Below are 27,865 nucleotides of genomic sequence, written 5' to 3' on the forward strand. Positions count from 1 at the left end.
GTTCACAATGAGTTTGCATGTCAAACAGATGGTTTAAAAGCTGAGCTCTGGCTACAGGAAGATTTATCGTTAACTGCAGTAAGTTTTAAACAAAATCAGACTGCAGGTATCACACTGAAGTAGAAGTCTGGTTACTTTTTCAGAAGGCTGTCTACTATGACAACAGTTCTTTTGCAACCCTGGGTTACTACAGTACATCTGTCGTTACTTAAACACACACTTTCCCTAGTGAGATTTGATCCTAGGTCACTTCCTTTTAAAGTTACTTTGTATCTATGTTGTATTGTAATGTTTAGACTGGGTGGAGCAAGATCTGGCCTGATCAACCCCGGGAAAGTGACTGTGCCTGGTGTCAATATGTTTTTCAACTGTCTCTAGTTTCTTCCTCTCTATCTGAGGAAATCAAAACAAGAGCACATCATTAGAGATAATTTCTCGCTTGCCCATTGACACTTTTTTTGGCATATTTCTCAACATCTGGCATTCTTCTAGAAGAAGAAACCCTGGAGAAAATTCTGTGACTTACTTCTCCCAGTCTTTTTCCTCATTTCCTTACTACTTCCTCACGTCATGTTTGCATTAATTCTGTAGAGGTGTGCGTGACACTCAGTGAGGGCTTTGTGACAATTTTTTTTAATGTGTAATATTTGTTAGAAGTCTGGGCTTTCATCTGGAAATATGCCACAGTGTTTACATGGGGAGATCTGCTGGCTTTAGGAAGGCAGGTAGAAATATGTTCATTTTCAATGGTATAAGTTCTAGTAAGGTTGCTATCTTAGTGTGTGTGGCACTTGGTAGGTAAAAAACACAAAAAAAGGAGTAGCTGTTTTTTGTGATAAAGGGGACTCATAGGCTTTTAGGGATAAGTTTCCATAGCTATTGATAATATGTTGTTCATAACTGGGGAAAGCTTGCTACCAGGGCATAGCTTTATATGAGATGTCAGTGCATGTGCATATGAAGCATTTGGTCAGAAATGACCCTATGGTGGGCAGTATTTTAAATGCAAAATTGACTGTACCTTCTGCATACAAGTCCTTTTTCTGCACTCATTTTTCACAAAACTCTCTTGAAGGAAAAAAAAAGTAAATGGTGTTGGGGTTTAGCCCCAGTCAGCAACTAAGCACCACACAGCTGCTCACTCATTCCCCCCACCCCAGTGGGATGGGGAAGAGAACTGGAAGAGCAAAACTAAGAAAACTCATGGGTTGAGATAAGAACAGTTTAATAGTAATAGGAAAACAGAGAGAGAGAGGTGAAACCTGGGGGAAAAAAACCCAAGTGATACAACCTCTGAGCAGCACTGACCAATGCCGCCAGTCCCTGGGCCACAATTGCTGCTTCCCCCGGCCAACTGCCCCCACATAATATACTGACCATGATGTCATATGATACGGAATATCCCTTTGGCCAGTTTGGATCAGTTCTCTTGGCTGAGCCCCATCCCAATTTCTTGTGCACGTGGCAGAGCATGGGAGGCTGAAAAAGTCCTTGACTAGTGTAAGCAGTACTTAACAACTAAAACATCACTGTTGTCAACATTATTCTCATACTAAATCCAAAACACAGCACTATACCAACTGCTAGGAAAAAAAATAACTCTATCCCAGCCAAAACCACAGCAATGGAATTCTTGTGTTGATTGTCATACTATCACAGAGTCACAGGTTGGAAGGGACCTCAGGGGTCATCTATTCCAGCCTTTCTAGGAAGAGCACAGTCTAGACAAGATGGCCCAGCACCCTGTCCGGATGACTCTTGAAGGTATCCAACGTGGCCAAGTCAACCACTTCCCTGGGGAGATTATTCCAATGGGTGACTGTCCTCACTGTGAAAAATTTCCTTCTGGTGTCCAATCGGAATCTCCCCAAGAGCAACTTGTGTCCATTCCACCTTGTCATCTCCATGTGACTCCACGTAAAAAGGGAGTCTCCATCTTCTTTGTAGTAAGTACTGGTACATGGTGATGAGATCCCCTCTAAGCCTCCTTTTCTCAAGGCTGAACAAACCCAGTTCTCCCAGCCTATCCTCGTATGGCAGCTTTCCAGCCCTTTGATCATCTTGGTGGCCCTTCTCTGGACCCCTTCCAGCCTGTTCACATCCTTTTTGTATAGTGGGGACCAGAAGTGTACACAGGACTCCAGGTATGCTCTATTGAAAAAAAAAATATTATTTTTTGCTTTGTTATCTTAGAATAATGAGCACATGTTAGTCAGAGTTTCTTTAAAAAAAAAAAAAAGACTATCAACTCAGGAAACATGCTTTACAGGATAGGAGAAGGGAAGGGAGAATAATGGAAGGATATAAAGCCATCCACCAAGTATATGCCCCTCTATAAACTAAACAAACCTATTTAGCAATGTCTTTTACCTACTTGTCCACTTAACATCAGAATCTGCCTGTTTCTGACTGTTTCTTAGGCAAAGCAACATAGTATATGCAAAGAGTGTGAGCTACTACAGTAAGTCTGTGCATAGCAATTTCCAAGATATTTACAGCCATCGGGTATGTCAATGAAAAGTTCTGTTCCGCTCATGTGAAAAGCATTTTGTGGCCTTGAACCAACAATGTTTCCTAACTGGTTCAGCTCAGCTGCCCTTAGCTTGATTCAGCCAGGCAGCTTGTGTCTTCTGGTCATCTGATGGACCTGCTGGGGCTTAGAAGGAAGATGAAATGTTGGTGATGGTTGCTCTGTCCTGCAGAGGCACTCAAGATGGTGGTGTGAATGCAGATGCTCTAGGCTGTGTTATGCAGCATGACTGTTCTCATTGGAAAATAAGCTGACATTGGAAGGAATTTGCCTCAGCACAGATGAACCATCAGGAAGATAACATCTGAGGCTTGTCAGAATGGGGCCTAAACTAATGCAAGATGATGCCAAGACAAATGCAGAAGAAAGAAGAATGATAGATGAAACTCAAATGTGATCCTGCAGTCACTGTGGTGATGGATGGTGCTTAATGAAGGCTACGCTAGGAGTCTTTGAATTGAAGAAGTGATTTCTGAATAGCTTATGAACCTGCTTGCTGAAGCAGGTTTTGGGAGGGGGGCGTGAAGTGCTTAGAAATGGTGTGAGTGTGGGACCACTTGAAAGAAGAGAAGTTGAATGGAGTGGGATAAGAATCTGAATTAGCTGCATGACCACTGTGGGGGCAGCAAGAGGAACAGCATGGCTGGCCTTTAAAATCTGTTCTTCCTGTGCTTTGACGGTAGATGTTTTCTCTCTAAGCTAAAATTCCAAGCAGATCCAAAGTTTACATTCTGGTAGAAAGGCTACACCCCATATATTTGTTGATAGTGCCAAGGCCTTGTATTTACTTCCAGCAGCCTTTGATCTAGGGAGGCATGATGTAAGTACCTTTGAAGGGTAAATGTCTTCTCTGTTTGTGTGATCGTTTCCTCAGGCCTTTTTGCAGACAGGTCTTGGGGTGATCGTGGGTGACTCAGAGTCCCTTCCCTGCTAGAGCAGGATCTGCTCAGCAGGGAATGCCGTTTCTCCAAACAGACCGATTCTCAGACAAAGCCAGGATGTAACACGCTGTCAGAGAGATGTGGGTGTACGTTTCTCAAAGTACCAGCTGAGCTTAACCAGACTGGTCTTGGGTCTGAGTGTGCGCTGTGGGAGCGCCTCTGGAGGCACTCAGGTCTATGTGAAAATGTTTGCTCAGCTATGCACCAGAAGAGTGTAACTGTGTTAGTGGCAGACTGAAGTCTCCCATTTTCATACAAAGAGTGAAGTTTAGAATAACTCATTCTTCACTGATGCTGCTGCAAAGTAACTCCAGTCATTTGGGCATGTGTCTGCATCCTGACCAGGCTAACTTTTTAATCCTTGCTGGTGAAGGTAGAAGAGACATGGATGGGCTCCTCTTGTCTGCAAAAGGTACTCACGTGTAAGCTCAGTCTTGTCACAGTTGGGTCACCACAACAAAGGCTGCTTGGTGTGCAGCTGTGAGGGGGCGGTGCTCGGAGCTTGGGGAGTGGTCCTGCACTAGGCTACGTATCTAGAGCTGCTCCGTCAGTGTGGCAGCCAAGACACCAGCAGCTTTGTCTGAATCTTTCTGTGCATACTCAATTACTGAAATAGCAGTCTAGTTGCAGACCTTTACTCTCCTAGCCAAAAAGACATATGTACCTTCAGGGATGAAAGGCAGTCAGACCACTTACTTGGCTTGGGGAAATCCTGATGAATTAGGCTGCTGTATACAGAACGCCTCGTCTCTAAGAGGCAAAATGGTCAGGATTTTTCATTGTACGTACCTGGTGGTTTAAATTTTTCACATTTCCTCCTTTGCCTGCCACATCCAGATCAAACAAAGCCTTAAATTCATCATTGTTCCAACGCCTTGTCTGCTCTCCTTGTAATTAGACTTCACACATCCACACCTTCTTAGAAGCCCTCCTAGTATATTTGCATTTAAATGGAGAATGATAACTTTCGTGTTCCCGGTGTAACTTATAATTAACACCTTTTCTGACAGCATTCCATTAACATCAGCATACATGGGGTGAGGTTGAAAGCCTGTGTTTCTTTAGAGACTTCATTTCTGCAGCATCACGAGTGGAGAGACTGCCACTTGGTTTGTTCAGGTGATTCAACTACGGCAACATAGTTAAGTGCTGTTATTGAAGACAACTAAGTGAAGATTGTATAAACTGAAGTAATTGTCACATTTTTCCAAGTTTTCTAAGTTGCTGCTGTATGCGGCTGTTAAGTGAGGCTGGCCCCTCAGCATGAGCTGCTGCTTTTTGTTGGGAACACCTTTCTGCTGTTGGGTTCTGTTTGCATGCTGTATTCTGGCCTCTCTGAGGTTCACCACATAGGGAGTGGGTCGTTTGTTTGTGTTTATATATTAATTGGGAGGCTTTCTTGCCTCTTGCACTCAAAATGTTTTCTGCTTTTAGCGTAAATGGTGTGTCTGTGGAGACTGAGGTGTGAGAGCTGCTGCCACTGTGGAGAAGAGGAGGAATAGGATAGACCTGTTGCTTAGGGGAGCAGTGCAGCTTGGAGCACTACTGTTGGAAGAATTTCTGGCTGGAGAGTGCCACACCTTTTTGAAAGAATCTGAGGCCTGCCTAGTACGATATTGCTATAATGGCTTTCATTTACAACTACATAAAAATTAGATCTTAAATATTGCAGTACGTGAGGGAAGACCCAGGTCATAAACCTTTCGATTGTTTTGCTTCTTTTAAGTAGGCGGAGAAGAGACTGTTACCATCAATTATTTGCATCTTTTCACAAATCTCTTTCCTCTTCTGAGCCTTCAGTGGTTTGTAGACCATAGGCTGAGAAATACCGCTCTGAATCCTGGGGTGTGTTTTTAAGCACAATCATTTGAGTATTTGGGGGTTTTAGGCTCAGTTCTGTGAAGGGTTTGCAGTGTTTGATGAACATCTGAGAGTTCCCAATTCCTGCCAAAGTCACTGGGCGCTGCAGGGGCTCAGGTCTTCTCAGGAAATGTTCGGGCTTACTCCTGGGAACTGCTTGATGAAGAAAGGCCTATTGATGCTGAAAGGAAGCAAAAACCTTTTAATGGCTGAGTAATTAATATATTTTTAAACTTGGCAACATCAATAGGAAATTAATAAATAAGAATTTAAACCCAAAGATTACTCTGGAAGAGGCAGAATGAGAAGATGCCTAATGGCTTTTGCCAGGAAAAAAACAACTTAGCTTCTGCTTAAGCAAACTGGAAGTTCTCTGCTGCCTGTTATAACAACCCACACATTCTCCACTTAATTTTTTTTTGGAGTAATCGAGAGGGCTGTGTATTTAAAACATAGGAAGAGGTGCATTCAGCATCATCTTTATGTTTTGATGGAAAGCTTGCCACAGTAATGGATTTTCTTGGAACATTATTTTTGTTCAAAAATATTTGCCAGGAGGTTTCTTAGAATCATTGTGGAAGTACAGATGGGCTGTGAGGCCTTGATCTCTTGCTTGGTGGTCTAATGCTGCTATCATACAGTCAGTAAACAGAGCTGGATAGGCTTGATGAGTTGAGGGAGCTAGAGGAAGCAAAAACTTGAAAAACAAATTCCACTTCGTATTTCTCCAGAGTGAATATATGTATTTTTGGAAAGCATATACCAAAGCTGGTTGATGATGGTGACACAGAAAATAGTTGACCATCTGTTGCTCTTCTGCCGTATGATTTCCTCTTGTCACTTGTTTCTGTTCAAATTGTGTATGTTCTGTGAAATAGATGTTGATGTGAAACAGAACTTAAAAATATCCAGCAAGTCACAACTTGATGATGTTTCCATAAAGGAAAGGAAGCAAAGGTTGGGCCGAGGCATTTCTGATGCCGTTTGTTATTAACTTTAATGTTGTCCTTCCATCTGCTTGTCCTACCGTCACTGTCAGGCAAGCTGCTTAGGTGATACAGTGTGAAAGCCGAACACATCTGTGATGCTTGGTAACTTCCTGTGCCATGCGTTTATCTATGTTTCTTTTCAAGTTGGTGGGCTGATGAATGAAACTGCATATTTAATCTTTGTAGATGTGATCCTGGCTGTATAAATTGGTGACAATTTTTCTATGGAGACTTTTAGAGCAGCAGAGCCAGGGCGCTGCAGCGAGGCTATTACAGAGCATCCCTGTCATTTCTGTTTAATCTTTTTAGGGGGTGATGTGTCTTGCCTTGAAATTAAACAAGAATATGTCTCTCAGTCTTGAGAAACGTTGGTCAGTAGCTTCTCATGATAAAGAGTCCATTTAATGACAAAACAGCTTCAATAAATTTGTGATTTCCTGCAGTTGTACTGAAAGGAAATGTTCTCTCTTAATGTTTCAGAGGGAAGAGGTCCCGTGCGTTTGGAAGGAAGTGACCGGTCGTTTGTGTTTGCTTTTTAGCCTTTCTCCACCCCCTTCCCTGCTGCTGGAATAATTTCTTTTGGGGCCCAGCAATATAGCTTATTACTCTTAAGACTAAAGCAGATTTTTATTCTCATTTCGTTGTCATTTGGAGAAAACACAGGACAGGAGGAGAGGCAGAATTTTTTCCTGCACCACTCTTTCTTGGAAATGTTGTCATGGGCTGGATTGTTACGTATCAGTGTTTGAAACCCTGTAGTAAGGATTGTCATGCCACTGAGAGTGGCTTCAGAGCACATTGGTATTTTCATAGTTTGTGTTACAGACCTAAGCCTGGATGATGTCATGGGTCAGGGTGTATGCTTTGCTGAACTTATAAACCAAATCTCTCATAACTGGAGCCAGTGGACTACCTTCTCCAGCATGGGATGCTTTGAGCCTAGGAGTATTTTACTGTCTCAGTCTGTTGCAAAGCATGATTTGGTGTTTTTTTTTTGGGCGGGAGGGATTTGTGCATGTGTTTACTTCTTGTGGAGCATGTTTGAAGATGTTCAGGACTAATATTTCAGGGCAGACATTCAGTCTTATCTGCCTGTTTGACCATACTGGGTGTTTGGGTTTTCCTGGTGCCATGTCAGGTGTAGCCCAGCTGCAGAGAGTGCAGCACTGTTTTTAAATATCAAATGTTGAACTGTTTTCCTCCTGAAGACAGATGCAGTGGGACCATGGAGTCCGCCAGTTCTCAGGCTCCCATGTGCTTGGAATATTGGTGCTAAGCAAGCCTGGAGGTCCAGTTTCCCAAAGCATTTCTGCAAATCAGTAAGGAAGAGCTTGGGCGTGGTTTTGGTTTTGAGGTTTTTTGAGTTTCCATTCTCGGAAAATCTAAATATCAAAGGTGCTGATCTGGAGAGGTTGCCGAAGAACAGGAGCTGGGGATTCGCCCTGCAGCTTTGGCAGTAGCAAGGTTAGGGCTCCGTCTGCATGTGAGAGGGACAGCTTGCTGGAGCCTGGCAGGCGGCTTCGCTACACAGGTTTCCTCTGATGGCGCCTGGCAGGCAGTGGAGACCTCCTCTCCTCTTGGCACGGGTCCACGCAGGGCCTGGCTGACTGTGGTTCTCCAATGCTTTCTGCCTGGCTTCCTAACAGTGACTCTGGGGAAAACTGTGCAGTGTTATGTGTTACAGCATAACCCAGGTTTCAAAAGCTTGAAGGAGCATACTGACAAATACCCTACATGGCCAGGTTAATGGTGGACAGAAACAGTGTCTCCACAGGTGTTGGGACTAGGATAACTACAGGCTTGCATTAAAAAAGGGGACATTTCAGTAGGCAGCAGATGCTTCTGTTTGGAATTAGAATGCTGTCTAGTACAATACAATTTATTTGTTTTTAAGTAAAAGCAGCTCAGTATGAGATGAAGTAGCACGAATGGAAACCTGATAACCTACATGGTAAAATATATGAATTAAAATGAGTTTTAGCTGTTGTCTTCAGGTAGTTTAAGAGCTTGCCTGTAACTTAGAGAAGGGAGGGCTGGTGCTGTCAGCTGTGTGACCAAATAAGTAACTACTCAGTGTTTATTCCCATATCCTTACGGTTTTAAAACTGTACCTTCTCCTGTGCACTGAAGCTGGAGGAAAGCTTGCAACAAAAATTAGTTTGATCTGCTTCAGAAGGGGAGGCAGAGGGTGGATGGTGATCCTGAACAGCAAAATGGAGGGGAATGACCCCTCGCTTGGCTGAACCAGTCGCCAGCTGTGCATGGCCAGCAGCCTGGGCCGCTGGTCACCATGACAGCATGAAGAGGTCTGCAGTAGTAACAACGCGTGACTAACCTCGCTGAGCAGTGCCCGCTAGTCCTGTACATGTGAGAGCACCCGTGTCTGCTGAGCTGTCCCAGAGCAGGCACGTTCATCTTCTTTTAAACCTGCAAGAACTGGCATTGTGGTAAAAAGGCGGTTTCCCTTCCCCTCCCCTCCATCCCTCCTCTCTTTCTCTTCACACACTCTTTAAAAAGAATTTATTGCTGGGAAGAGAGCTTGGGGTCAAGGAAGGTTCAGGGAAAGAAAAGGCCTTTAGAAGCTATTACAGCTGCTGTTTTTGCAGCAAGTGGCATGTAAGATGTTTTACATTCGGTATTGGGACACATATAGGAAAGATAGCTACTTTGTATCATAAATATTATTGTTGCAAGAGATACCAGTTACAGTTGTTTAGGGTTTTCCTTTTGTTTTAAAGTAATCAGAACCTCTGAATAAAACAGCTTGATTGCTCTGAATTTGGATGCTCGCCAGCCTAGAAATAGAAGGATATCCGTAATCCACATGGACATAGCACAGTGTTTTAGAGAAAACAATTTGCAGGATCATAATACATGACTTGGGGCTGGTTGTCTTCTGGGTTTTTTTTGGTTCTTTTTTTTTTTTTTTTAATTGCTGCTGTTAGTTTTTAAAGTGCTTGTAAGTTACGGTTTCTGTTGCTTTAACTTGAGATCTAGTGAGCTGTTTACAGCAAGGCATAATGTAAAACAAAAACCCTGATCGGCCAGTGCTTACAGCAGATTTTATGCTGGGAGAACAAATAAAAATAGCCCCTGAGGTTTTCCCCAGTTCCTCCAACATGTCAGACTGATGTTCTGCTTGCCTCCTTTCCAGTAAATTTTTGCTTGTGCATGCATGTGTACATACATGTTCTGTTTTGTCTTAAGACTTGATATTATTGCTAGAGTTTGTGGTAAAGAGGCTGAAATATTAGTAATACTGTGCTAATGCTTTGGTTTGTGATTAACATTTATGAACTCAAACTTCTAATATTTCAGGGTTGTTTGGTTGGGGGGTGGGGTGGGTTTTTTGTTTTGGTTTGTTTTTTTGAAAGGTGCAGAAGCTGAACCTTGTGAGCTGATGTAGTGTCCCAATGATGACTTCCCTTCATTTTGCCGGAGGTTTGCACATGTGTGCCCAGGTCAGGCCTGTTTTGCATGACTGAAGAATGCTCTCTCATTGCCCAACACAAAGTCTGTTCAAACAAATACGAATTCTTTGCCTATTTCAGTGGGCTTTGGCTCACTCTCCTGCTCTGCAAGTTGAATCAACTAAACAAAACATAAAACTTCTCAGTCAGGATTTCCACTTGTTTGTTTCACAGCAGGGTCTCACTGTGGAGTGATTCAACCTCTCAGTGCTCTTCCAGCCAGGAAGATGGACATGTGGTTACACTGATATTTGTAGATCATCACTAATGCTTTTCGGTGTTGGTTTACTGCTGATAGTGTCATGCTGTTTTGTATTTTCCTGCTAGAATAGTAATCTGGATAGTTGATGGCTCCTGCCCTTTTTACCCAGCAACCATAAGAAAAAAAACCTTAAAAGGTTTTTTAAAATACCAAGTCATGTTCTCAGTAGGTTTATCATACAAAGTGAGAACACGGGTGAACATGTGGATACCCTCGGACTCCCCATCTCAGCTTGTAACTGGATCCGTCTAACATATTGTATATATTTTTTTGTTTGTTTAAGAAGGTTGATCTACATTATCTCCTTGCTAATAAATCTTATGTAAAGAAGGTGATCAGAGGAGCAAATTTTAGATTACTGCTGAAAGCTAGGCAAGCAAGGGGTAGTGTAGTCATTACAAGGATAGGATGCTTGACTCTGGTAGTGTGCAGAGGTTGTTACTCAAAAGTCCTCAGTGTTTTGTAGGAATGCCCACTACTACAGTAATGAACCTAGAAAGATCTCAAGTATGAAATACTATTGCATGTGCCTTACTAAACAATAATGCAGATTATAAAGTGATGTGGTATGCTCTAGTAGTGACGTTAGAGTTTTTGCAAGGTAACCAAGGTTGTTGGGGAGGTAGGGAATGGGTCTGTTAGAAGAGAAGTTACTCTTTTAGTCTTGACAGCATTCCCCAAGATACTTGTGTTCAACCTCATGGCTTTTATGTCTTTCTCTGTCCCCTCTGAAAGAGGCAAACAATCTCTTACCTGGGAAGAAAATGACATTGGCTTATTTTAAAACAATCTGTGTTAAAAAGAGATGGATTTGCTGTGGCTTTTGTCCTCATGTATTGTTTAAATGAGCATTTTAAACCACTTTCATTTCTTATAATCTTTGGGTTCAGCAGAGAGCTATGCCAGCTCAGCAGCTTGTGTCCAGGAGGCCTGGATCTGAAGTGTGCCGCAACAATCTGCAAATTGCAGTAGCAAATCTATTCTGGGGAAAGCTAGCACAATATCTGTGGGTGCTGCATACTCCAGCCAACACCATGAGTAATTTAATAAGTACTAGGGAGAAAAACAAACAAAACCAAGTATGTATATTTAATGTTGAAGTTGTATTAATAAAGTACTGTGTAGGTCTGAGTGCTTGGCATTCATGGTGTGGATCAAGACAGAAGTAGCACCAGGACAGGCTAAGATGTAGGCAATGTTGTTCAGACCAAAATGTGTATATCAAAAGATGCAAAGCAGGAGAAGGACCTTGCTCTCTTTAACACAGTTGTCACACTTGTAAACAGTAGGTCCCCTTTGTGTCTTTTAATTTCCTTTATGTCCCTCTGTCTATTGAATGGTGAAAATTATGGCTGAAGAACTGGCAGGGGAAAATATGACTGGGAAAACTGAATACTATTGTTAGGCTCAAAAATATACTTGGTGGTAGCTTCAAAAGGAAAGAAGTCAAAGTGGGTGGGGGAGAGCTGGAGCTGAGCACCTGCTTGCAGTAAGAGTCTTGATTAGTCTGAACACATCAGAAGAGCTCCTTGCAAGAGACTTGTATAATTTGTTAAGGGAAGATATTGACAGCAGGGCAAAGAGGCTGGGAAATGGCAAGAAGCAAGGACTACCGCCAAGGGCAGTGGTTTTGTTCCTTTGCCCTCCCCACTGTGTTGACTTGAGTGGTCTGCAGCCGTGGGGGAAATGAACTGGGGACTGAGGGGGAAGAGGAGCTGATTGATCCAGGTTAAATTAATGCCCTCAAAAAAACCCAACCCAACAAAAACAGCAAAAAATTTGTTCTAAAGTTGGCATTGGTGTTCCTGACAATGGGCCATAGTGTCACAGATTGGTGAAGAGGATGTTTCATAGGTTTCCTTCGTGCTAAAAGCCAGCATCTCAGCTTTTAAAACCATCTTTTGTGGGGTGTTTTGGTTTTTTTTTTTTCATGCTTGCTGTTAAGGGAATTTTTTTGAAGTTTATATAAAGGATATATACAGATCATTTTTTACTTCCTGGAATGTTTGGAAAACGGTATTTCATTCAGTAAAAATTTTCCAGGTAATTTGAACAGATATGTTTTAAAAATTCTGTCAACTTGAAATGCATTTGCTAAAAATCCCATTTGCACACATACAATTTCAAGCAGCCGATGTAGCCAAGATTGTTTCTGGTTTGCTGTATGACTCCTAATTTTTTGTCTTCAGTAGTTGATATCTCCCATACCTGGCTGCACAAAGTTTTCCTGGCACGCAGAGGGCAACTGACCAAGTAACTGATTATAGATATGAAATTACTCACATGCATAATGACATCAGATGTGAAAAGGAAATGCTTCTATATTGTTTGTAACAGAAGGATTGTGTATATTTACTGAATCAGTGATCTGTGATTCCTTTTTATTTTTAAAATTGTATCATTTGCAGAAGTGGAGTACATAGCAAAACAGAAGTTTCCAGTAAGCTCTATGTTTGGAAACAGTTCAGTACTAACAAAGTTGGAAACTATTTCAAATGTGCACAGACTAAGCCCTGAATATGTTTTTCTGTCTTAATGGCACAAGTACATCCTTGCTGCAGTTCCATATATGGAAATTTGCCATCAGACAACATCATTTTCCAGCACTCATGTTGAGTCAGGAAACCCCCTCTGCAGTAGTCTTGGTTAACTGTTACAGCAAAGCTAATCCTCTGCATCTGCTTTTGGGATGATTAAACTTTCTGTAGATTATGATGCGTGTAGTATTTGACAAGATGTCACTCGTAGGGAAGACAAGGCTCTTCTCTTCCAAATAGGGACACTTGAGAAGTTGAACCCACTAAGAAGAATATAGGAATCGTATGTATGCAGTAGAATATGCAGTAGAGTCGAAATAGGAGAGAAAAACCTGCGTCCACATACTATGCCTGCATGCTTTTTCTTCCCAAATGTCCATAAATATTAAAGCAATAAATTCCCTTATTTTGCAGTGGTGTTTCACTGTAGTATAGTTTAAAGGATCTTGTTTTCCATGAAGTCATCCTGCTGTGCATGTAACACAGCTTTATTGCTGTTCTGATGCAGGGCTGGTGGAGTTGAGTGCATGTGTATGTGGTTGAGGAGGAACAGCGGGGTCTGACCTGGTGTTTTCCAAATTTCTAAAACCTTCTCTTTAAATATATTTATGTGGTCGCTTTAAATGCAACTACATAGTTTGCCATGTAAGCAGCTTTCCAAATGTCTGTTTAAAGTAGAGAGTAAGTTATCAGGCCTGTTTATAAAGTAGGCAAAGTTCAGTCTCTGAAAGTGGCAACACCGTCAAAATAGTGGATTCTTTTTTACTCTCGGGTGAAGAGTTAGGGCAGAAGTCTGGAGGAGAACAAAACCAGTAGTTTTCATATTGATTCCTGCAACTGGATTTGCCAGCTCATGCACTTATCACCATGTTGACTTCTTAATTTGTGTTTCACAATTAAATGGATGGATAGTTTTCCCCTTCATGCCCTTCTTGATATATGCTATTGAGAGTAGAAATCACTGAGAAGGATGCCATGCTGTACCTTGTATGTTACATTATTATGTGATATGGCAAATACTTGACATAACTGGTTCGTCAGCTATAACCACCCTGTGGATTTCAAAATTACTTTCATGCTGGACCTATACCATTGTCTGAAAACCACGGTTTCTGCACGAAGTAGATACTAGTTGATAACGCTGGTGTAAAATGTTAACCATCCTTTCTTTCTTTCTTTCCTAAAGCTTGTACAACGAAGACAGGAACTTGCTGCGTATTCGAGAGAAAGAGAGGCGAAATCAGGAGGCTCTGCAGGAGAAAGACAAGTTCCCTGAGAAGACTCCCCTCTTTGCAGAACCCTATAAGGTAAATGGTAGGGGGGTGCATGGTGGAGGGAGAGGAGGAAAGAGGGTTGGGGTGGAAGAGGGTAGCTGTGGCCTCTGCATATGGTATCATAGACTTGAGCATGATACATGCAAACACAGCATCTTCCTGTCTGCTTAACTTAAATTTATCAGAGTATGTGCTTAAAGCTCTGTAGATGGTGCAAGTAGAGTATAGACTTTGGGTTGGGCAGATTCATTTGGGAGCCTCCTGTAGTCTGGGAGTTTGAGGGAGGGTGTTCAAGAGTAGCTTGGCTGCCTGCCTGCCTGCAGCTGTGGTTGAAACAAACTGGCCTGATGTTAGAGCTCCTGAAGACTGCAGGCACACCTGCAATCTTGGCTCAGAAGAACTAATACTGACTAGAGCAGTCCCACTTGCTTTGGAGAGACTGCATACAGGATCAAGATGAGCTTGTGTAACTTCACTTATGGTGATGCACAGTGATAAAAATAAGATCCTGAAGAATGTCTCTTCTTGAGCTATTTCTTTTGGGGGGGAAGGGGGAGGGAAGGGGTCCATGCTTTTAAAATTTCCCCCTCTCTGTTCTTCTGTTGCAGACTACTAAAGAAGATGAGTTGTCAAACCGAATTCAGAACATGCTGGGCAATTATGAGGAGGTCAAGGAGCTCATCAGCAACAAATCCCATCAGAATCTCATAGGGATTCCAAAAAGTGTTGCTCCTCTGATCCCACAAGGAAAGCCTGATCGTCCATACTTCCCTGAAAAGACCAGCCATACATTACCATCCTCATTCCACCGCACAACCCACCATCCACCCATGGGACCTACGGCTGTAGCTCCTCCCCCTCCAAGCCACTCCGTTCACTACCAAAAGGCACAATCAAGAACAGAAGCAGCTTCAGGTTTGCACACCAAGAGTCATAGTGTATCAAATGGTCAGAGCCAAGGTCAAGAACACAATCGTGGTGGCCAGGAGAGTCATGCAGGTTTTCACCACAAGAGAAATGACAGGCATGCGGTTGGTGAAGGTCATGCTAATGAACTGCAGCCTTCCATTTTGGCCCGTTCTCCATTGCTGTCACCTGTGTCTTCTCCAGTGGCACCCCCGTCACCTCTACATTCCAGCCAGCATAGCAATTCCAGGTCACAGAACAGCAGCAAAAGTCATGGGCCAACCCACAGTCAAAAAAAATCATCTCAGGACCTAGTGACAGGATCACAGGAGAAGGAAAGTCAGGATAGCTCAGCTGTTACCCTAACCAGCACCACTCAGCCTTCCTCTCAGACTTTTCCCCCACCATTGCCATCAAAAACCAGTGCAATGCAGCAGAAACCAACTGCCTATGTCAGACCAATGGATGGCCAAGATCAGGCACCAGCTGAATCACCGGAGCTCAAACCTCTCCTGGAGGAATACCATGGAGAACCTGATGAAAAAATCTTAGATTTGAAGGCGAACACTAAAGCCAAACTATCCAAATTGGAAATCCCTTCTGAGCCTGTAGAGGTGAGTGCAATTGTTGCAGGGCTCTGTTGCTGGCAGGGTAAGTTCAGCTGTGGAAGAACAGGTCATCAAAGGGCAGAGACTACTGGAAGCAATGATGGCTATACATGTGTTGTCGTATTTAGAAGGTGCATTGTGAGGTTGGCTTTTGCTGACCTGGGTGACAGAACTGGATGGTGAAAATGGAACACTTGCCATGATTCTGATTTTCTCAGCGAAGCTGCAGCTGCTTTTGTGATTAGACAGAGTGCTTCTGTTGCTGTGATTTTTGTTTTGCCTCTAACGATTGTTGAAAAGGAAAAGGGGGAAATTACGTGCAGAGTAGGTCGAGTGGTGATGCACCTGAAGTTAGTACATGCAGAGAGTCCATACTCAGACTGAGTGCTGGTGGGTAGAGGCCCCAAATCCTCACTGAATATTGGGGCAGCTGACTATGCAGTGAGTTCTGTGGTCACCTGGTAGGCTGAAGGTTTTGGGGCTTTGTGATAAGTGACTGGGAACACCACAGGGTTCTTCTAAGTAAGTTTGTAAGTTCTCACTATAGACCCCCAGGAAAATATTAATGTGGGAAAAAAGAGATCCTGTAGACTCCTGCCATGTTGTTCTTCCTTGGGAAACACAACAGCATTCTGTCTCCCATTTCATCAAATGCCTTTTAAGCAAGTTCTGAAGGTAAATTTAGTGCAGAGGTGGAATTCTCAATAAGGAAGATCCTAAAAGTTCTGTAAAACTTTGCATTCAAGCAAAGATACTTTCTTTCTTGTCCCAGCTATGAGCAAAAATGAGCAGAACTCTGCTATGTGTTTGTTCTTATCAGCAGAAGACAGCCTAGGCATCAAGCTTGAGCATACCTTCGTTGCAGTCACTAACATTTGTCCTTTTCTGCCAAGGACTGAGAGAGATGTTGCAAAAGACATGGGATGGGAAGCTGCAGTTGTTGCAGTGAAGAGGTGACGGTTGGACCAAAGACAAAATGTGTTGCATGTAAAACTGGTTATTCCTACTCATCTGAGAACAACTTCCTCCTAATATGTAGTATTTTCTTGAGAGTGAAAAACTAGCTTATTAATTTGCTTCCCCCCCCCCGCATTTAGAAATTAATAATGTTTTGGGGCTTAGATTTCAATCTTCAGTTAGAATCTGCAATTTCAATCTGCAGATAGATTTCTGCCTTCCTGTGCTCTTTCATCTTTCATTGTGCTTTTTTGGTCATTTTCATGGATTGCTCTTTTCCAGGTTGAGTCATTTCAATTGGTTGCAGCAAGGTTGAATGCAGGGTATTGCAGATTAGCAGGTGCAATTCAGAACATAACACTGTTGCTCTTGTACTACTTCAGTGGCCCTCTTGCCAGAAGGAAGAAAACTTCAGAAAATGGGGATTTTTTCATATACTTTTCCCTGCATCTTGAGTTGGTTAGAGATCACATGGAGTGTGTGGCATAGGCTGGCGCAGTTGAGTTGGGTTAGATTAGTCTGTTCTAGCTTTGACTTGAGAGACAAGGAAAGAGCAGCAATCAGAGTGGTTGGGAAGGCTTTTCTGTAGATTTCAGAAAGCATCTCTCACCTACGTTTGAGCCCTGCTGTGAAGTCCAGTGGCTTCACAAGGAGCAGGTGTGTTGTTTAGGACACTATTAGGAAACTTCAGGGGAAGGGGAGGGCTGGAATTATAATTGCTTCTTAACCAGGGGCTTAAGAAGTGGCTCCTTCCTTTACAGTTATTTTGATACAGCAAGATTCCTTGTTATACTCCATCTGTTTTTGCTGATCCCAAGACCACCTGTGTGGTTTGTCACGTGCGGTGGCGGCAGAAGCCTTGGATCTCAGATGTGCTCTAGGTTAAAGCAGCTTGAAGCTCGCACTGATAAAGCAGTGGGAGAGGAGCAGCGCTGCTGTTGGTTGTGTGGTATTCAGCAAATGCGCGCTCTTCTTCGTTGTGCCCTTGGAAGCATGTTGTGTGCTGGTGGTCCCCAGCTAAGGGACCAGTACATTAATTCTGCCTGCCTTGTGGTTCAGCTTCCTGCGAGTTCAGACACACTTGGTTCCCAGGTACGTTTGGCAGTTCTACCACGCTCATCCTTCAGCGCTGAGAATAGTGCTACGCCCTATGGGATGTAGGATTCCACAGTGCTGACCTAAGGCAGCTGAGCAAGGAGAACTACAAAGATAGTTTTCAAATTGTATTTTGCCTTTGTTATAAAAAGGGAGAGTGTGGGGGCAGCCTGCTTGCCATGGAAAAGGGTGTTGATCAGCTGCAAATGGCTGTAGGCAATTTCTTGTGGAAAATGAGAGGAAACTTGCAAAATGACATTGTTGGGAAGTTGTGAAAATACTTTAATGCTGGGAGACTTTATTTGCTTCAAAGTAGGTTTGGCATTGCACATGGTACCTCAAAATAGCACGTGCACTGTGATCTGCATTTCATTATTTGCTTGACCGGATATTTTACTCCTGGAGGAGAGGTAAAGCAGTGCAGGGCCTTACCTTCTGCATTACCCATTCTTTATTATCCATTGCCAAAATGATAAAGGGCATTTCTGGGTTTAAAACGTGTTTAAAAGTTTAAACCTAAAACTAGGTTTAAAACTGCAGTTCCTGGGGTTTGGGTGTAGGTTTTTTAATATTTTTTTGTTGAGAGGCCATGCTTATTTTTCAGAAATTAGACTTCCTCGTTCTTTCCCAACTCTCCTGATCCCACTTCTGTTTTCATCTTATCTTTTTTCCCATCGCCATGCTTTTTATGTCATCTCGTGTATCTCTGGTTTAATATGGTTTTAGGTAGGGCAGCATTAGCGATGATGCTGTATGATGAATGAAACTTCTTTCTCACTTTCCATTCAGCACAGGACTCTGAATCCAAATGCCCATAAAAATCCTACAGCTGCCAGAGCACAAGTAGTGTTACCCATGCTGGTCGGGGAGTGCTAGTAGATCTGCGGCAGAGTAAGAACGTAGTAAAAAGGGAATTGAAGGTAATGAAAGAAATGGTTTTGCACAAACCAAAACCCTGGTTTTAATTATATGCTTAGTCCATTTCAAAGATGATAGATAAAACCTTGTGTGAGTATGCTGAATGATCCTCATTTGAGGCAGATATCTCTAGATTGTGACCTCTGACTTTTTCTGTGCATAGACGTTTTGGAAAATGGCTCTGTAAGCTCTAGTGAAAAATCCCGTTACTTCATATTCTGTTTGTTTCAGGCTTGTCATTGTCATGTGTACTTATTTCTGTTTGGTTTCAATGGTTAACATATATTTGATGATACAGTCTTTCAGTGCTAAAGCCTGGGGAGTGAAGAGGAAGAAAGTGTGTGATTGCACACCTGGATGTATTTCTTGTGTGCTGGATGTACAGTGTGAGAGAGGTGATTGGGGAACAGGGCTGGGTTGGTTTGCATTTAGGAAACATCCACTGAGGTATGTTGCGTGCAGGTGAAAGATTTATGCAAAGAGAGGATCTTGGGAAGGCTAATCAGGGGGTCCTTTGGCTGAAAAGTTGGTCCTCCCTGTTGGTTTTTGGTGAAATATGAGCTGTGGGGAGGCTCCTGCCCTCCCATGACCCTGACAGTGAATAGGTCTAGGCTAGCACAAACTGCTGTTCTTCCCTCTTACTCCCAGGAACTGGGAGCATGGTTTTATAAATGTTATAATTTGTAACTGTTTGGCCTCAGTTACACTGAACAGCCACATGCCAAATACAGTTTTTCCTATGATCTCCCCTGGCAAAATTGAGGAAAGCCATTTCTCCTACCACATGTTTTTTGGCTAATTGAATTTCTAAGGCGTGTGTCACCTGCAGCTGTGAATTCATTATTGACAGCTTCTGTTCATGGCAACACTGACAAGTTAAGCCTTTCAGTCTGAATAGACAAGCAGATTCACTGTAGAGTGAATTAATCCACAGTGGATAACTGTGCAGTGACTCACTTTGCATTCACATAAAGAAACTGAACAGTTCTTTTCCCTTTTCCCCAAATAAAAACCTTTGCTTTCAGATGTCATCCCTGTCTCTTTAAGGCATCTTTCCAAACTTATTGAGAAGGCTTAAAAATATAGCATATGTGAAGCTTAGATGTATCCTTTCTCTTAATGTTGCCAGGTTTTACCTCTTCCCCCAGCACCTAAACAAAGATGCTTTTAAAGCCATCCTATCTTTTCATGTCTTCAGGAGAGTGCAGCACCAACAGAGACCCTTGTATTACACCCATTGACAGAGACTGTGATGTCTTAAAGGGAATTTGCTTGTGGCAGGGCCAAGAAGCAGTGAGGCTAGTTTGAGAGTGTTTATAAATCCTCAAGCATTATTAAGGGTATAGTGTCTGGAGGAATGTGTAGTACTTGATGCTTACTGAAGATTTGGCTTTGTTTTCCTGGCAGTTTCATAAACATTAGGGAGTAGCTCCTTTTATCTCATCTAATGAGACCTCATTGGACTCTCCTCTTTCACCTACAAACTGGGAAGCAACCAATTAAAAAAAAACCAAACAACAGTGAAGGAGCCCAGATATGTTAAGTCTTTTTGGTAACACTGTATTATCCTTGAAGCACAGCATACACAGAAAGATCTCTGTGTTGGAAGTGGGATTGCTGTCATCGAGCTCTGTTCACCTCAGTAAACATTTGTGAATGGTTACCAGTTAAAACATGATTGTTTCATAGTATATAGAAATGACTAACTACCTAGAAAGAGGTTTGGGTGACAAAAAGAAAAAGTCCATTCTAGATAAAACATTTTTCACTGACTTTTCTCCATGGCAGCTGAGCTTTTCTACTGGCAGGAGTAGTCAGAGAGGTGAACCCTGTAAACTAGAAATAAGTGTATTGCTTTAATTCTGCGTCCTTTAAAAATGAAAATCTTTAAAAATATATATAGCACTGTCATTTGGTCTTACATAATGAATACAGAGTATTTAGCATTAAGCTACTGTTCTTTTCTTTCTACCAACCTTATATTTATTTATCATTTACTGAATAGAGGGGAGATTGGGCTTTTTTTTCCCCCCCTCTCCCCTTTGTATTCCTTGTTTTGATTCTTCCCCCCCCCCCGCACCAAGAGAGGTAGCAAGTTGTTATTTCTGTGTCTCCTCTGCTGCGCTCTCTATAGTCAGAAGTGCCTTATGTGATTGGACAAAGGTTTCCTTGCTTCATGATGAGCATTGTGTAAATTTGTCTTTTTGTTGGTGTGTGACTCCTAAAGAAGCAGATCAAACACACAAATGACAATTGTTACTACTAGATTTTTAATGTTTGTTTATGGTCTCCAGGACAAAGAACGCTCTGGAAGAGCTGGAGGGTTGGGGGCATGTGGGGCAAGGAGCAGGTGGTTGGTTCAGAGGCCTAAAGGACAACTGTTACTTCAGTTTAACTTGACTCTGATGTTCAAAGTTCATGCGTCAGACTGCAAAAGCCGTAAATTAGAAGTAGTCTTGTTCATCTTCCTCTTTGATGCTTGGAGAAGGTACACTCAGGTCCAGTGTTCAACTACCAGCTCTCAGCTGCAAGGCTTTTCAGGTTTGAGATCCTTGCTTGCTTGCTTAGCAACAGGGCCTGGACTTGGCTTTTATGCAAAATACCAATAATAGGGGAATTATTAAAAAAAACCAAAACCCACAAACAAAACACCAACACCCACAAAAACATAGTGCTGCATTCAGCCATCAGGCCACCAGAAACAGGTGGTGTTTGTTCTTCCTGCTTGGAAGCCCAGCTAGGGAGTATCAGTGTGAAGAAAGGAACAGGGGTCCTGCATCTGCCTGGAGTGTATGGTGAGGAGGGGAAGGAGGAGGTGCCACAAAACAGTGTTTCCGAGAGAGTGGTTGAGTCCTCAATAGGTTCTCCCGTCAGGTATGGACAGACTGAGCTCTTTGGTAAAGCCAAACCCGACTTCTTTCCATAGAGTGTCCCTGGGCACCATAGCAGGCATTTGTCCAAATTTGGTTGCTAAATTCAAAAAAGTAGTTAGATGGGGATTTGCAAATCCTGCAGAGAGTAAGAGAAAGATAGATACAGATAAGGTCAGGCAAGAATTTCCAAAAACTTCATTACATCTTTCGAGATGACTCAGAAGTCAGTGTCTCATCCAGACTGGTGTGAGAAACTCAGGCCTAAATGAGTTGTCATAGCATATTAATCGCTGGGAAGTTTTTGGTTGAGGTTTTTTAGGTGGTTGTTCTTCCTATGAAGGGCTTGTGATCAGCCATCCTTACTGGAAGCAGTTATGATTCCAGCACTGCATTTGGACCATAGTCTTTCTCACTGGCAACTGTAAAGAGTGCTGAGTTTAAAAAGGAGGGACCAAAAAAACAAAAACAAAAAAAAACACCACCCCACAACCCCGCAAAAAACCAAACCAAACCCAAAATCCAAAAGAAAACCTGTGGTCCTCTGCAGTTTGCAAAGTCAGGGGACAACACACTGAATTTAAGGACAACTTAAGCACACTTCTGTTGTTAACTACTGCTGTGCAGAACAAAATCAGTGCTTGTTAAATGTTGTGTATGTAAACAGCTAGCTTTTTCCTGTAATAACCCATTTTGTGTTAATGGCTGCATGTTAATAAGTAAAATTAATATCCTGCAGTTGTGGCTATGAGTAATTTTCCAAACTTTCATCTGTACAACAGGGACTAACACACACAAGTTTTACGAAGGTAAGTGAATAAAAGTGTGGAGAAATATTCAGATGTAGTAATCCTGAGAAGGTGTCAAAATGAAATTGATAACCCTGTTTTCAAAGCAGAGGGTTAGTAGTGAGCTCTGGTAAGTCAGACAAGAAGCAGTGGTTTGGAAGTGAGGGGAAGCCCAGCAAGTGCTGTAAGCTGCTCTGTAAAGCTCCCTCTGTCCAACACAGCAATGGAAAAACATCTATATGGGACAAATTCTCATGTTTCTCCTGAGCGCTTGATGTTGTCAGGTTAATATTTTTGAAACGCAGGGCAATTGGAATGCAGGAATGAGTGGCTGGCTTGTGAGCGAGTATGGAAAACATCAGTGAGATGGTTTTGCTGGATCCCTCAGGTTTCCTAACTCTTTTGTGAGCCATGGATGTCGAGAGCCAGCTGTGTAGAGAGCAAGGGGAAGGTAGCACGTGCCACTGGGGCTGCAGTTACGTTAGGGTAAGCTGTGGTTTGAGGGGGACAGCACAGAGTTTGTGGGCTTTGCTGGTGCTGCCCATGAGTCCCAGGGAAGGAAGGAAGGAGGCATCATTTGAAGGTGGCTGAAAACAGGTTGTCTAAGAGTCTGCTCTATCTTGCAGGGGTTTCGTATGAGGATGCTTTCCTTGTGCTATAATTGCTAAACAAAACCAAATCAAACCTGCAGAGCTTGTCCGCAAGCTGTGCTTAGCTTGAGGTTTGTGGTCTCTATTTTAGTCCTTCAGAAAAGCTTGGGTGCCTGAAGGCCTGACTTGGCAAATCGCTTTAGCAGAAAAACTAGTAAGTAGTAGTATCTCTTTCTGGGAACCTGGAATCATTTGTCTTGAGAAATATCATTGCTTCACTTTCACTGATTGTAATGGTTATACTGACAGAATTTGAAAGAGGAGTAAACCCATAATGCAGTGAGCTGTATGCTGGGTATTTTCCTTCCTCTGAAGGATATATATTTTTTTTTTTTAATTGGCTCTTCAAGAAAAGCCCCATCTTCTACCTTGAAGGCTTAACCATTGCTGTCATTACTTAAACCAGTGCCGCCCACCCCTCCAGTGATGATGGTGAAGTCCTTTGCCAGAGCTGCTTAGCATAAGTTAAATTTTGGCGGAAGGACCCAGCCTGGAGGCCAGCATGAATTACCTGACCCTGAACAGTATTCTGAATTTGAAGCCAAACATGAAACTCCACCTTACAGGAGGTTGCATTATATCCAGATTTATTAACTTCTGAACAGTAACAAGTCTAATTTTAGTTTGGTGAATGACAAATGTTACTGCTTCTCTAGAACTGTCTTAGAATTGGGAATTATTACTTCTAACTTTTTAACTAATGAAATTTGCTGTACAAATCTTTTAAGTGCAGAAGCAGCCTGTGCCTTTGCAGACGAAGCTTAGCTGCTTTGATAGCAACTTAAGGAAAGCAAATTCAATGAAGGGAGCAGGCTACAGAAAAATATATATATTACAAAAAAGTGTATGGGGGGGTAGTTTGGGAATGGAAACAGTATTCCCCAACTGTCAGGTGGGCACCGCAGCTGCATCAGCATTACTGGTTTGTGAAGCAGCTTGTTTGGGACAGTAAGCTTCCAAGGGAGGAAGTGAGCTACCAGCTGCTGGGTGGTGTGTCAGGGAGGGAGGGGTTAGTTGGTTTTAATGTTTTGTTAAGCTGAAGTGGTTGTTTTCAAACCTTGTGTGGATAGTAATAGTTTGTAGTAATTGCCTGATGCTCCTGCTAAAAATCTGTGTGGAAACAAGAAAACTTTGTGTCATCCTTATCTTTGGTTATTGTTCATATGGGTCTCCCATGGTGACTGCTTGCAAAACTGTTGTCTGAACAGAGTAATATGTACTCACGTAGTGGTATCTCAAAGAAGGAATTGTTGTGGGGAAGGAGCAGCAAGTGAAAATAGAACTTGGGTTCCTTGCTTGTGCGTGCATGTCATGAATGAAATTCAAGGAGGTTGTGATCAGCAGCAGAAACATTAAAAGGGGCATTTCACACTGCGAATGCAATGATTGTTACTGCCCAATATTCTGACAAACAAACAAGAGAAGTGATGTGGAAAGCCTGAGGAGAAGTCTAAGAGCAGATGACAGCCAAACCTTCCAATAAGGCAACTTCAAAGCAAGCACTGAAGGCAGGGAGAGGTGGCAGGCAACGTGCATGTTAATGAGCTCAAAACAAAACACAGCCACTGGCAGCTTATCGCTGCCAGTTTCAAAAGTAAAGCCAGACATTTATCTCAGAGGAGGATACTGTGGTGGCCTCAACTGTTCCTCTGCCTCATCTCCAGACTCCATTGTCCTGCAGTTGTAAGGTCTTTGATTGTAAGAGGTATAAAAAGTTTTGGGTTGGTTTTTTCTTTTTTAATTTTATTTGTTGGGGTTTAAAATTAATTTTATTTTAGCTGTAGTTCTGGAAAGAATAAAAAACGAAACACAAAAACACGGTCTTTTGAAAATTCATGTCATGCTTGATGTTAGGCAGCACCAACAGATGATTTTTTTTTTTTTTTTTTTAGCCTGGGGCAATAAGCTTGTTAAAATGAAAAGCTGAGCAGCAGCTTGAATTCTGGCCTGATATCCATTTAAATGTGAGATATGTCTAAGGTTTGTTTAAAAATGATTTGTTATTTATTTAAGAATTCCTTTGGAGATTAAAGTAGAAAATGTTTCTGTCCTGGACATGGCTCAACCTGTCAGTCCTCTGCAACCAGACTGTGTTGGTTGGGGCATATTTCAGAACCTTTAAGGAAAACTGCAAGCTTCAATGGAGCCTTGAAGCTGCAGTATTTTATCCTGTGTTAAAGTAAAATGAAACAGGCAAAAAAAAAGATAAACAGCTCACTGGAGACCATAAATCACAATACCTTCACCTCTTTTCCTCCTCCTCTCCTGCATTTATGTTGCACTGGGTTTTCCCAGTGTTCCCTCTCCTACCCCCTTTGGTGGACCAAGCCAGGGGGCAGTGGGAAGGGCATAGTGTGCAAGGTGAGGAGGGTTGAACATGGTTGGCAGCTCCTGAAGTTATTTTTCTGTAGACTAAAGTATACGTCAGATTTTCATAATATACAGTTAGCTAGCTATTCATCAGCCTTCCTGTTACAAGCCTCTCTTAACAACCAGGATGGAGTTTGTCACTGGAGTTTGTATTGTGGTATAACATGCCTAAATCTGGGATGGCACTTGCTCTTAAACACAAGTCATTTGCTTAGAAGATACTTTGACTCCATCACTATCCTCTTACTGGGCATAGTGGTTGGCACCTTGGAAGACATTATGGGTGTTCATCTGCATCTTTGTAAGAGAATGGATTGTATGTCTTTCTAAGAGGACTGGGGGGTTTAATTACTTTTTAAAAAATCACTCGACAAAACCATATATTTTTGAAGTTTTTTCACATTATATATAATGATACTTTAATACTCAGTCTTGTTGTAATAGCACTTAGCCTGGTCGACTCCATTTTATTTTTCTGATTCTTTTTGTATTAAAAGATAAAAAAACAAGGAAAAAACCCACCTTCAACTTCACTATGAGGACTGAAACTGAGCTACATCATTCCCAGTGAACATCCCTGATAACTTGCATGTAAATATGCAAAGCTGTGTGGTAACCCTTAGGCATTGTGGTAAGTGTGAGCTGAAACAAATTGCAGCCAGAGGAAGGTTAACTAGAGGATTCTCTGCTGCTTGTTACACCAAGTGCCCAAAGACATATCTTGAGTCTTCTCTGTGGCCCCTTCTGGCTCGCAGAAGTGAAAGTAGTTGGTTCCTTTTATGCTCTTACATTATTTTCATTTATTTTTCCCCTTATTTGCTGTAGCAGCTGTATTGCAGGTATGTCCAGAGGCACTGACCCTGATCACTGCTCCTTGGGGTGGTTTCATAGACACAAGCAGTTTGGGGGTTTGGCAAAGCACTACTGGTTATGAGGTCAGAATTGTGTACAGCTTTTGCATTTTAAAATACATAAACAGATTTCAGCTTCTCTAGTTTTCCGTTACCTGATCTGCATGCAGTATCTTAGGAGTAATTGAAGTCAATCCCAGTGGACAGGTGGACAGAGGAGAATTATGTGGCCGTGCTGTGTTTTGGTTTGTTTGGGTTTTTTTTTGTTGCTGTTTTTGTTTGGTTTGTTTGCCCCCCCCCAACCCAGCCATAGTATGCAGGTATTATAATGTAAACAGGAAAAGCTACTTGTTGTATTTGATTTAATAGGCGAGTCCCACTGGATGCAAGAGACTTCTTTCCCTTGTGTGCCTCTCCTTTGGAAGAAGCCACATGTTTTATCCAGGCTGGAAATAAAACAGCAATAAAATGCCAAAGCAGCTCTAGTAGTTCACGTGAAAATCCTCCACCAACCTGTTTGTAGATTTTTTTAAACTCTCCACAATGTTTCTTGCACAAGTGGAAAGTGCCAAAGGGACAGATGTTGCCAATTTGAACCATACAGGGGGAAGGCAAATATTGCTAAGCAACCGTGTGCCTGAGAGAGCATTTTTCGGAGAGGAGCCAAGGGAGTTATGCCTGGGAGCGCTTGCAGCTTCTCATGGCTTGGTGCGAGGGAAGAGATTAAAAGTTCTTTCCTGTCAGGGCTGATGCCGCCAGCACAAAAGACACCGTAACCTATTGACACTGATTAGGGCTGACAAGGGAATGTATGAAAACAGGAAATCTCCCCTGCCATGTAGGAAGGCAGTAAGACATGCTCACAGAGGTAAGTGCACCTCACAGATGTGGCTCGGCACTAAGCCACCTCTGCCTCTCAACGGGAGGAGGTGAAACCTGGGCAGGCAGCCAAGCCCTGTGAAGTCTAGGGGCGGGGGGCCTTGCCTGTGTCCAACTTTCGTGTCTGGCTGGGAGTAGGTCACTAAAGGATGGGCTAGTGGGGAGAAGGGGCTGTTTTCAGTAAGTCTTGTAATTGCAGGCTGTCTCATGTAAATCAAGTTAACGTATCTAGTTATCTGAGGATGAAAGAGCTTATAAACAAGACAAGTCTTAAAATGCCTGTGTATAGTTGTGCTTCTCGCTAGCCAAGCAGCACTTCATAGCTAAGTGCCAGGCTGGGGGTCATTCTTCTGGTGGTCCTGAATGCCACTGGAGATGTTTCCTCAGAGAGTGAATTTGCCTCTTTCAAACCTCTGAATTATTCTGGCAGTATACTTCTGGTGTCTTGTTCGAGAGATGTATTTTCAGGAATAAAACATAGATTCATCTTCCTACATTGGACATCACATTAACACTCTCCTAATGCTATTTTGAGCACCTGGTCTTTGAACTGATTCTTTCTATTGTTTGAGTGAAGGGAAATGGTCAGCACACACTTTGTGTTTTATTTCTTACGTCATGGGATTTTTACTGGGTACCAGTGAACCACAGTGGAAGTAGCCTTTTTGTGGCTTGAGGATGCTCCATAGGCATCGTCTGCATCAGCACGGTGATGCATCTTATGAGTCTGGTGGTACTGCTCTTGCTTCTTGGGCTCTGTGGTGATTGCAGTGCTCTTGCCCTGTACAGGTGCTGCAGCAAGAAGTTGCTACACTGAAATGTTGGTCAGCTCTCTGGTTTTCAGTGAGCATGAGTACTAAGGGGAGAAGAGTTTTCCTGCTGTTTTGATGACGAGGAGCTTGAGAGGGCAGCTGTTCTGGTCCTGTATTGCAGAAGTGATTCCCAATGTTACCTGGTAGGGTGTGAGATTGCCAGAGCCTACCAAAGAAGGCAGCAAGTAATCGCTGCTGCCTTAGGGGCAGCAATATTGGCTAGAACACAGCTCTAGCATCCTTGGCAAGGATGGGCTCATAGTGAGGGTCCAGATCTCTGCAAGCAGCCCTGTGCATA

The 27,865-nt window shown here is 42.6% G+C and overlaps 1 protein-coding gene across 4 annotated transcripts in view; it reads left to right on the plus strand.

Moving 5' to 3' along the window:
* Positions 1–27,865, plus strand: part of AFF1 (ALF transcription elongation factor 1) — a 132,968-nt gene that overhangs the window by 52,196 nt on the left and 52,907 nt on the right. For all 4 annotated transcript variants that reach the window (XM_075090356.1, XM_075090358.1, XM_075090357.1 and 1 more), the window contains 2 exons: positions 13,776–13,896; positions 14,472–15,383. In XM_075090356.1, the coding sequence (XP_074946457.1) occupies positions 13,776–13,896; positions 14,472–15,383 (1,033 nt within the window). The remainder of the gene's footprint in view (positions 1–13,775; positions 13,897–14,471; positions 15,384–27,865) is intronic.

This window comes from Phalacrocorax aristotelis, chromosome 4 (genome assembly GCF_949628215.1).
Source record: "Phalacrocorax aristotelis chromosome 4, bGulAri2.1, whole genome shotgun sequence".
NCBI classification, from domain to species: Eukaryota; Metazoa; Chordata; class Aves; order Suliformes; family Phalacrocoracidae; genus Phalacrocorax; species Phalacrocorax aristotelis.